The 11,301-nt window shown below is 44.6% G+C and overlaps 1 protein-coding gene across 1 annotated transcript; it reads left to right on the plus strand.

The window, feature by feature from the left end:
- The first annotated feature begins 461 nt into the window (after positions 1-461).
- LOC136505060 (uncharacterized) lies at positions 462-8,021 on the plus strand. The gene is made up of 5 exons (XM_066500149.1): positions 462-907; positions 1,903-1,990; positions 2,112-3,563; positions 6,692-6,890; positions 7,203-8,021. Exons 2-5 carry the CDS (start codon positions 1,976-1,978, stop codon positions 7,790-7,792), a joined length of 2,256 nt encoding a protein of 751 aa, XP_066356246.1. The 5' UTR covers positions 462-907; positions 1,903-1,975; the 3' UTR covers positions 7,793-8,021.
- The last annotated feature ends 3,280 nt before the right edge of the window (positions 8,022-11,301 follow it).

The raw sequence follows: 11,301 nt of genomic DNA on the forward strand, positions 1-11,301 counted from the left end.
ACGCTACAACCAAGTTGCAATTGTGTTATAGAAGTGCTTGCAACTCATAGTACAACATATTGCAATTACGTATTTGAAAAAAAAACTTGATCAAATATAACCTTTATGGATCTCGTTTTGTTAAGCATATTTTTTTTCAACAACCTACTTCAAACAGAACTAAAATTTGATATATGGTTTAGAAGATATCACATTTTTTCGTTTGGAATCAACAAAAGATTCCCTGCATGCAGGAGCGTGTTAGATGGTATCACGTAAGAACGGCTGACTTGTTGTTTGCATGCAGGAGCGTGGACTCACCTCATGCTCGCCGTTTGCCGCGCATCGCGCGGCTCGCCGCTCGCGCTTGCGGGTCGGGTGCACTGCACCCAGGTGCATTTTAGTCTGTCCAATATATATATATATATGGAGAGAGAGTATGGTTAAGCGTTAATCTTCATCTCAGCAGGTCATACGGGCTTTCCAATGGCTGGCCAAATGGCCCATCTCCCAGACGCTGAGCATTGGCCCTATTCTCTCCTCTCCCTGACGCGCGACTGCAACCACCCTGACTCCGTCTGGACCGTCTCCCGTCCGCCCGTCGCAGAGACGCAGACCCCGCGCCGCAGCCCGCCGCCCCGCCGAGGCACCGACGGTGGCCGCCTGCCCCAGCACGGCTGCGCCCCCACCGGATCCGGCTTTGCTCGTGCCTCGTGCTGGCTTGGCCGTCGGTCGTCGCCCTCCCCTCCACCCTCGGTGCTCGGCCGTCCAGCGGGAACGGCGCAGCCGCGCAGGCGCAACGGGCGCTTGCCGCTCAGTAAGGGCCGCCTCCGGGGCAGCGCCAGCGTGGCCGGGGGGCAGCACAGGAGCCCGCCGCCGGCCGGCCGCTCAAACCCCAGTGGCGGATCTACAGTCGGCGCCGAGAGAGGTAAAGATCTCAAATTCCCCCCATTTCCCCTTTGTAATTTCCCTTTGTTATGGAACATCTGTAGTCTGAACCATATGTACCTTTTATTTGTGCTATTGTAAACTCTTCGTATCTTTCAACTAAGTACTTCCTTTGCCTTGAGAATGCCAACATTGAAATCCTGGATCCGCCACTGCGGTGATGCCCCTATCGTGTGCTTCGTGGACTTAATGTTGTTGTCAACTTGGCATCAGTTTAATTTCTTCCAGTGCGGGTATTAGATTGGTCAAATTATCCTGGACCAGAAACTGTGTACCATCTTAAGATCTACCGGCCTCTATTGACTATTGCTCATAATGCTTGGTTTCCTAGCTAGCCATCCATTCAGTAAAAGCGTTTTGCTCGAGGGAGGAGCTGTTGGGGTGGAGTTGTTGAGCATGATGACCTTGCCACCATTCTCAGGTCATCTCGACCTAGATATGAAGTCAAATGGTTAGGGAGGACAAAGAGGATGTATTGATTTGTTTCGGTGGTATGTGGGATTGGGATATTTTGTTTTTCTGGTGAAGCACTTGGGGGATAAAGATTTTTTTTCTCTGAAAATATCGAAGCCTATCATTGCCCTTATGCATCAAATTAACAATGCTCTGCCATGACAAGCAAATTTGAACTAGATGGCTGTGGATTTGCTCGTGCTTCTTACTATTAATGGCACAATTGTGCTGCTTGTGACCTCCTGTGTTCTTCTTTTTGGGGTCTGACCACTGTAACAAGCTATGAGATTGTTCCATGGATCTTTTCTGAAGCATGAACCAAATAATAGCAGCAGGACTAGTGTATGAGTTTTAATCGCAGTTTAATAACCAACCTTTATAATTAAGTCATGTTGTAGCAAAAATGACATATATTAAGTCCTCTGTGTTAAGTCTGCTGCTCCATCTTGCGTGTATTCTTTATATATTTTCATCATCATATAGTTTCAAGACATCACAGTTTTTTTCCATTAATATATGCAGGCGCCAAGCCCTTCCTCCACCTGATGTAGCAATATTTACTCACATTTGATCCTCACTATACTGATACTTCAAGATGGAACAAATTTCAGTGAGTTGCTTGATGTTGTTAATTAATAATTACAATCACACTAGTTTCAATATCGGTATTTTGTCAGAACTGAAGCTCTGAAAAATCCATGCTTGTCAATAATTTTCTCAAATTTATGTAGCTTGGCAACAGATACAAGGAGTGCAGGCCACGAAGAACTAGCAGCTGTCAAACAAAAATACTTGTTGGAAAGGATGTATTGCACGAACTAGAGCAAAGGCGTTCGTCACCAAGTGTAATTGCAAAACTGATGGGAATTGATGTGTTGCCACCTTCTAATGTGGTCAATAGTCGGCATCAAGAATTTAAGGATGTTTTTGAAGTGTCAGAGGAGCCACCAGAGGCTGTCACAAAAGAGAGGTCCCATCATTTTCCAAAAGGCTTGCCAAGCTTGAAACAAAGAGCTCTAAGATTAAAAAAGCTTATGCCATCAAAAACACTCTACAGAGATGATACACATGATTGTCATGTAGATTGCACAGATGGCTTGGGTCGCTTGAACTCAGTGGAAATAAATAATCCTTTATTTGAGAAGCGCCCTCATGACATGAACTATTCTGCAAATTATCAGTATGGGAAAGATACATCAAGTGTTTGCATGACTTACCCTGTGGGTTTAGCCAATTCTTCACTCAGCAATTTCAGCCTTTTATCAAGAGGAAAAAACAAAGATTTCAACAGCATTGTAGTTCTGGAACCACCATGCTTGGAAAAAGGGCATGATCCAGAAAACGTTTTTTCCATTCCATACCTTTCTCCTCTCAATAAGAACTGCAGGAGAGGCATGAAACATAAGCAATCTGAGTTTCCTGTAATGGAGAATGGAAGAGATTGGCAACATATATTAAGTACTGAAGATAATAATGTGCCCCGAATTAGAAAAGAAAGATTCTTGACTAGTGACCCCATTGATCCACTGCAAATTGGACAGGAAGCATCAGTTCATCAGTTTGGCAATACTGATGCGAGTTATCCTGGATCATCTCAGAGGTATTCTTGTGGTAATGATAACTTTAGGCAAACTAACAGGTCATCATCAAACAGCACGCTGTTGAAAATGCGCTGGCATGCAGAATCTGCTGTTGGTTCGAAAACTCTTGCAGAAATGTTTGCTCTATCTGATTCTGAAAAACTGAAGCTAAATTCAGACTCACGTGCTCCAATTCGACGTAATATGATTGACCGTGATAATGGTCATAGCAAGGATGGATGCTTTATAGTTTTACCAAAGCATGCACCTCTGCAGTCTATCCGAAGCTCAATGGACAGGAATTCTTGCTCGGAAGGCTCCTCTCAGGGTAAAAATAATTCAAATATATCCAATATTTACAACAATGGGAAGTGTCAGTTTGATTCTTTCCGGGATAAACCAAGACTGCTGAAGCAAATTGGCAGTGGCAGTGAAGCTCACTTGAGCAATGCTTGCTGTTTCCAAAATCTGACAGCAGACAACTTTTCAACTCCTGATTGCTTAAATGAGAAAGTATTGTTCACAACAGATGTAGACTTAGTGCAACAACAAGCTGAATCTGAAGCTTCTGGGTTCAACTTGCAGGTTTCTAGGAAACAACGGGTATGTGTCTTTGCATCCATCAATTTAGAGAACCAAAAAGGAAGGGAGTGTACCTGAGGTCTGAGGATAATTTACTTGTATGCTCACTTAATTATAGTTACCATTAGAAGTTGAAATCATCTACTATAAACTCACATACAAACCTTGCATTTTCAATCTGTAGATATGCTTCATGTTCTGATAATTTTTAATGGTAGTAAGTTAATGCTTTGCTCTTTTATTAATTCTGAAGCTGATGTGTTGCCTTTTTTGTTTTTGTTTTTTTATGTTGGAGAGTAGTTGGTAATGTTTATTTTTTGAGGATATGCGGTTCTTATCTATTAACTAGATGAATACCTGTGCGTTGCCATGGGACAATAATCATATATGCACTTTGATGATGCTATTATGAATTAACTTGATCAAAAATACTTTATTTAAATTTTCAGTAGTCAAGCGTTGCCGCGGGACAATAATCATATATGCACTTTGATGATGCTATTATGAATTAACTTGTCAAAAACACTACAAATTTTCAGTAGTCATTTTGGTGCAATGCATGCATTCGTTCAATAATCCCCTTCCTCAAAGTTTTATCTTTTTAACATCAAACAAATCAATTCGTTCGTAATAAAGACACAAAAGGTAATACCATTGGTTGAGTTCAGAGCATAATTAAGCATGCACAAAAATAGAATGACTGCACGTGTAAACAAATAAGTTTTTGCATGTAGATATGGTCATGCTGACCATATACAAAGATAATACGAGTTTCTACAATATTCAATGCATGGCTTCATCATGTAATCCTGCAACCAATGGCCCATAGTAGCGCTTGCCCTTTTGAACTCACCCATATTCAAAATCATCATACCAATAATCTATGTGAGAACAAGTGCTGTTGCTGGAAGCCTGAAATGGTGGAATATGTTAATGTCCCTCACAAGAATATATTTAGATTTCCATTCTAGTTAGTAATCAGCACAATCTTGACTTTTGTTATGACTGGCGTCCAGTACGTCATGCGCTGGCACACAGGTGGCTAGGAGGCCCGTGCACAGGGACTATAAGGCGCCTGGATTAGATGGGCTAATGGCCCAGTTATCTTTATTTGCTATTTCCCTCAATAGGATATTTATTTCTTAAAATAGGATTTTATAGAGAGGCTATATATATATCTTGTAAACAATGATTGGAGAATTAAGCAAGGCAAATATCTTGCCTGGCCTCAAGGGCCATCTACATGACTTTCCTGCCTCCCTTCTCTCTCTCACGTGAGCCCCTAGGGCAGCCGCAGCAAGCAGCCGCCGCCGCTCCTTCTCGCTGCCATGGCTCCACGCCGCCGTCGTGAGATCAAGCCCCGACCTCCCGTCTTCCATCCCTACGCACTACGCAGCCGGGGTAGGATCAAGGATCCTATCAACTTTATTCTGGGATAGCAGATCACAAAGTATTATGGTTATATGTATTAATTAGCGAACAAAAACAGGGTCTTAAAGACTGAAGAGACATGCATTAATGTCAATTACCTTGATTCCTCCCCATACACCAGCTGAAACTCGCATTAGAGGGAGGGAGGGAGGGAGGGTTACCTTGATTCCTTTCCCATCCACCAGCTGAAACTCGGGAGGGAGGGGCGGCTCTGCCCGCCTCGGATGAATTGCTGCCTCCTAGATCATGCATCAGTGCCCTTTTAAACAGTTTTGTTTTTCGTTTTTTTTTTTATCGTAGCCGACAGAATATGACAGGTTAAGTAAAACTTTATGCTGAAATTTCAGAAACTGCATGTGTGTGAAGTAAGGTCAAGATCTGCATTTACAGATGTTACTTAGGCCTGTCTCAATAGGGTTTCAAAGGAGTTTCATTCTCATTTAATGTTGTGACACATCAACAAATTTGCTGAGTTGGCAGATTAATTATGAAGAGAGAGATAGAGTTTCATCTAGATGAAACCTGTTGTCACAGTTACTAACACAAAAGCTGATGTGGTACGCGGTAGTCTTGGTAACTATGTCATGAAACTCCTCATTGAGACTGGCCTTAGCCCTCAGCAAACTGCCGATGCTAGCCTCACTCAACAAATATCTGTGCGGAGGGAATCTGGATCCCAAAATCGAAACCACCATTTAAAGAGAGCATGTTCTGAGGGCTAAACAACAGCTGTAGCTCTTCGACCATTGGCAAGGCTCTGGCCTAAAAAATCAGTCCAATCCCACACAGTTACAAGCCAAACACAGCACTCTAAGGCACTGGAATTTTGTCAGAGATTCTGTCCAGTGCATTCCAGCCAAAGCAACACCAAGGAACTCAAAAGGTATTCATGTGCAATCCTATTAAAGTATTAATCAGACAAAGCAACACGAATGGGGAAATGCATTTATTCAAGTGCCCAGCCAACCTCTTGATGCCTCGTCAACCAGGCCTCGATGAGCTTGCTGCCATGTCTCCTTCGTCACCACCGGCCCTTGATGAGTCCACCCGAGCGATGGATCCGGATGCAGAGCTCACCGCCAACATCGATGGTGCGGTGCTCCAAGATGAACCCGTACCCGAAAGGTTGGTTTGTGCCTGCAACTGCAATCACGGAGGGGAGAGGTTGATTTCACCCTTAGATGGAGAGATCCGGCAGCCGGCGAAGGATCCGACGAAGACCTATCGAAGGGACTGACGAAGACCTCAGCACCTGGCGTTCGATGGTGGCGGCGGCGTGAAGTAGCGGCTGCGGGATGAGGGGTTGCTTAGGGCAGCGGCGTTAGCCTGGAGGACAGGGAGGGAGTGAGGCAAGTCTGGGAGGAGGCGTGGCGGTCTGGTGGCGTCGACAGTAGAGGGGTGTGGAGGCGGCGGGGGCAGGGCGGGTCATCGGATGGGGCTGGGCTCGGCGGGAGTTCCGGTAGCTTGAGGATGGGTGAGGCCCACATGTCGACGCAAAAAAGAGCGGCGAGATGCAGAGTGACGTGCTCAGCTTCACCACGTTTAGTGGATGGGTCCAGTTCCGTCTTTTTAGTAGTAGAGATATGTTTGGAACCTTAAAAATAAAAGATAACCTATTTTAGGTCTTATTAGTTCATTGTTTATTGTACTCATGTTAAATTTCAAAGTATCCGCTGTATACTCAATTACTCATCCAGTTGTTTCCCAATGTCTTTTAGGTGACAATATCGCCTTTCCGTTGTCATGAGGATGAATCAATATCAATATCTGTTTCGGATCATACTGATGGTACAAAATCTTGTAAAGGCTCAAAAGAGGTTGAGCAACCGAGCCCAGTGTCCATTCTTGAGCCTCCAATTGATGATGATATTTGTTTTCCAGGATGTTTGAACTATGATGACTTGCAAGGGATGGCTAGTAAGTGAGGCAAACTTAACCTTTCCCAGTAAAACCTGCACTGCAGTCATATGTACTTTTAAGGTTAAATAATTTCTGAATCAAGGTTATAATTTTTGCACCTTACCCAATCATTGTAGGTAACAAGAATATATAGTGTTTTTTCAATCCTAATCTGTAACTAACGGTAAAATAAAACATTCTAAACAAATTTAGGATATGCCAAAACTGGAGAGTACATAGTGCGTGAAAAAAGTCCTAAAACAGATCTTTCATAAGTTTTCAGCTTCATGATTTTCTTAACGGAAGCTTCTCTCTTTTCCTTTGATGTAGAGAAACAAAGAGATGGCCATCAATATCACAATGAATCTGAAATTACCATGTCAAGTGATGATGAAGACCATTCTTTTTACCAATCTTTGGAAGCATTTCAGGTCGAAGAAAACTGGGACTTCTCATATCTCCTTGACATACTTATATGCTCTGGTATCATAGTTGCTGACTGGCAGCTCATCTGCAAGTCATGGTACTTGCCTGGTTGCCCTGTTGGCCCTCATGTCTTTGATAGGCTTGAGAGGAAGTACAACAAAATCACCACATGGGCAAAACCTGAGAGGAGGCTTCTGTTCGACCTCGTGAATTCAATCCTTTCCGAGGTCCTTGCACCATGTGTTGATGTGCACCCGTGGGTGCAGCCTAGTAGACACCGTGTTGCTCTTTGGTGCCCTGAAGGACCTGTTGAGAAGATTTGGCAGACAATTGTTAGGCAGCGGGAAGATTGTGTCACAGGGAATCCTGATGAGATGGTTCTTGATACAAACTGGCTGGAAGTAGGCAACGACATCAATATGGTGGGGAAGCAGATATCTAGGATGTTACATGGCGACCTCTTGGAAGAAGTCATAGTGGACTTCCTGGGATGAGTTGGTAGTTTCATGAGGACCTAACTAAGAACTTAGCAATGGTAGCAGAATACTATGGCAACATGGGGTTCGCCCAAACTTCAAGCAAATTATGCTGAAGTATGTAACGGCTTTTCAAGTGCACATATGCTGCATTTTTCTTCTGGTTATAATAGGAGCTATGTATCATGTCATTACACTGGAGTGCATAATATACAGGCGAAAAAACACTACTGCAGGTATTTCTTGATTCTGTACTGATAAGATGTACTATCTGATACTTTGATGTGTGTAGTAATGTAAGCTAGAAAAATACCTATCTGTCATCCAGGTTTGAGGATATTAGTAAATATTTAGGATTCAATATTTGCTAACGTGTTTGGGACTTAAAGGCTTTGTTGTTGTTGTTGTTGAATATTTGCTAACGTGCAGCACATATTAGAGGGTGTTAACATCGTAAGCCTATAGGCATTCGACTTGTAATCGACAGTTGCGGAATATACATATTTAGGATCTGAGTTAATTGTCCTGCTTCTGTCTCTCACTAGTCAAATGCCCTATGGCCCACAAAACATACCCGCATGCATATATGTACAGTTCACGTGTATGATTATGATAGAGGAAAGTCAAATATTACAAATACAAATGTAGATAACTATTGTCATGTGTGGAGGATGGGTTTATGTTCAGTGGCAGAGATGCACATATAAAGCAATATGAAGAGGTACAATGGTGATGGTGGCAGGCACACCATCATCAGTTCATCACCCATTCGATCGAACAACCTATACCATGGCTTTGGCGGTACTACTCTACGATCTGTAACCGCTAGTACCTACTGCTAGGTAACATTCTGTGGGCCCATCCACGGATGTATCAGGGGTCCAAACAGTTGCCCCACCATCATCACCAAAATTATGCTGGAACTGCTCTTCAGCATTGCTATTGAGAGACAGAACACCCGTTGCCCACCTTGGCCCTTTGGGGTGGATTACTAGGTTCAACTAGCGGGGTGTGAATCAAGACCTCACATAATGGATATTCCCAAAGGTTATACCATTTTGGTTCGTATGGTTGTATGAGTGAAAGGTCCTAGATGTAGCTTAGAAGAGGGTGAATATGCAAATCCTGCACATTACAACTAAATCACAGCTGTCAGCTGAAACCGGTCATACCGTTTTTTCACAGAGAACCACAACAAATGTGAAACTTCCTTCTACGAGTTCTAGCACAAACCGAACTTGTAAAGTTGCTTCTGGAGATGTTTATGAGAGTTCATATAGCCCTAGCACACAATACAAGACCAATCAAATAGATCGAAGCGGAAAACAGAAATAAATGTGAGAAAAGAAAGAGTGAGGCAAACCAAATCAAAGGCGCAAGGGTTTGTTTCACCAAAGTTTAGGTTCACCATCGTGAACACGTCTCTGTTGAGGAAGCTTATGGCGACCCCTGTGGTCAAGCTATCTCCCTGATCCACTAGATGACCTCTTTCCCTTCCGAAGGCGAGATTGCTGTCCGCACAACCTTGCCGCTGCTCACTGCACCTTGGGAGCTAGCTGGTGACGCCTAACCATCTTGGAGACTTTACCTTCAAGAGTAATAAATGCTTCAAGAGTTTCTTAACTTACTCAACAAGTGGTCAATGCTTGGGATTGCTCACACCTTCAACCTCTTTCTCTCTTGTGCTCACACACAATCTCTTCTCTCAACCCAAACTCAAAGATTTCACTCAACACACCACACTCACAAAGAGAGGGCTGGAGAGAGGCAGAATGGCTTTTGAATGTGTCAAGGATGTGCTCAACTTGCAGCCCTCAAAGGAGAAGGCCAAGGTGTATAATTACCCCTCTCTCACAAAACTAGCTGTTATTGTGTCAGCAAAACCGTTCAAACCAGTTTGCCAAACTGGTCAGAGTAGTTATTCAAACTAACTTCCCATTGTGCCTAAACCGTTTATAGACTGGCTAGACCAGTTTCCAACTAATCAGACTGGTTTTGGCAAGTCAACACACTCGAGTTTTTTTTTTCATGGTTACCTTGTATGTTAGCTACTGAGTACTTGAGCTTGTCATTGAACCAATGTAGCATCCCTCTTGATAGTACGATATACCTATTATTACTCAAGATTAAATAAGAACCACTTTCATTCACTTGAGCTTGTATGTCTTCAACAATGTTGAACTTGATCAATCACAATTTGAGGGCTTTCAACATTGCATTGCTATGAGCAGATCCACCTTGAGCTAGTCACTTAGACCAATTTATTTTATATGAATGAAAACCACTTCTAGTCTCAAGTCACCATATTAACAAGATAACCCAAGAATGATTAATGTCACTCCTACTTGAGACACTTTCAACGCAATAGATACCTTGGCTTGATCAAATATTAATTTTTTCACCCTAGCAAATTTTTTCGACCCAAATTCATCCACTTGCTTTTTCCTAGCTTAGTACCTCGATACACTATTTAGATCAACACCTTCATCCTTATGCCACTCTATCTCCCACATAGGCTTAGCATCACAATGAATCAAACCAGTGAGCTAGCGTGCTTAAGGTACCCTCTCCCCGTAGCGGCCTGCTGCCCTCTCCCCGTAGCCCGTTCCCATGCGCAGGCCCAAGCAAGTAGCCTAGCTGGCTGGCCCAGCACCCTTCCTCTCCGTGTCACCGTGCGCACCGGCCCAGCACGCCTTCCGACCCAGTCGTGCCCATGCTTCTCCTTTCTCCGTGCTCTGGCTCGCTGACAGCCTGGCCCCGCTCCGTCTCCTACCTCCCGTACCCAGAGCAGACTCTGCCCGATGTAGTCCCACCGTCGCACGCGTGCCCCGGTCTTGGCGTGCGCGCCACGCCTCGGCCCTATAAAACTGAGCCCCAGGTGCGCTGCTCCCCTCTGCCAACCCTAGCACAGCCGCCATAGCCCTAGCTTCGCGCCGCCGCTCGATTTGGATCTCGCCAAGGTGCTGAGCTCACTGCTGAAGCCGCCGCGGCCGCCTGTTGCTTCTCCGTCGTCCCTGAGCATCTACCGAGCTCCGCGTCGTGGTAAGGAAGCCGTAGGTATCGGCTTTGCTCTCCTCGCTCCCTATCCCTTTATTCACACTCGTCAAAGCTGCGCCGAACTTCCAGAGCTGCTCGAGCAAGTTCCAAGCCGCCGTGGTGCCCTCGCGTCCTTCCCCGACCCCCTAGCTGAGTTCGTCGTTCTTCCATATACCTCCCCATGCTCTTCCCGTGACCGATGAAGGCCGGAGTCGCCGATTCGACGAACTTCGATGCGGTCAAACCCCGCTGGCCATGGCATCGCCGTGCTGGCCTCTGTTCCGGCCGACCACTCTCTCTCTCTCTCTCTCGCTTCTGTTTTCGGCCGTCCAAAGTAGATCCAACGGTCAGGATTAACCGGTACCCCTTCGGTGGTAATTTTGTTAAAGAGCCCATTCGTTTATGCTAAATAGAACCCGCCGTCCATGGTTTCTTTCAAAAGAGCCCCTGCCTTTCTTCAAAATAGTGCCCGCAGACCTCGGCCAGATTTA

The sequence above is a fragment of the Miscanthus floridulus genome, chromosome 14, assembly GCF_019320115.1.
Source record: "Miscanthus floridulus cultivar M001 chromosome 14, ASM1932011v1, whole genome shotgun sequence".
Lineage (NCBI taxonomy): Eukaryota > Viridiplantae > Streptophyta > Magnoliopsida > Poales > Poaceae > Miscanthus > Miscanthus floridulus.

What these genes read in the sequence shown, in the direction of transcription:
- LOC136505060 (XM_066500149.1), top strand. An exon ending in AGGTTTCTAGGAAACAACGG is followed by an intron (nt 3,564 to 6,691) that starts GTATGTGTCTTT and finishes AATGTCTTTTAG; the next exon opens with GTGACAATATCGCCTTTCCG. An exon ending in TGACTTGCAAGGGATGGCTA is followed by an intron (nt 6,891 to 7,202) that starts GTAAGTGAGGCA and finishes CCTTTGATGTAG; the next exon opens with AGAAACAAAGAGATGGCCAT.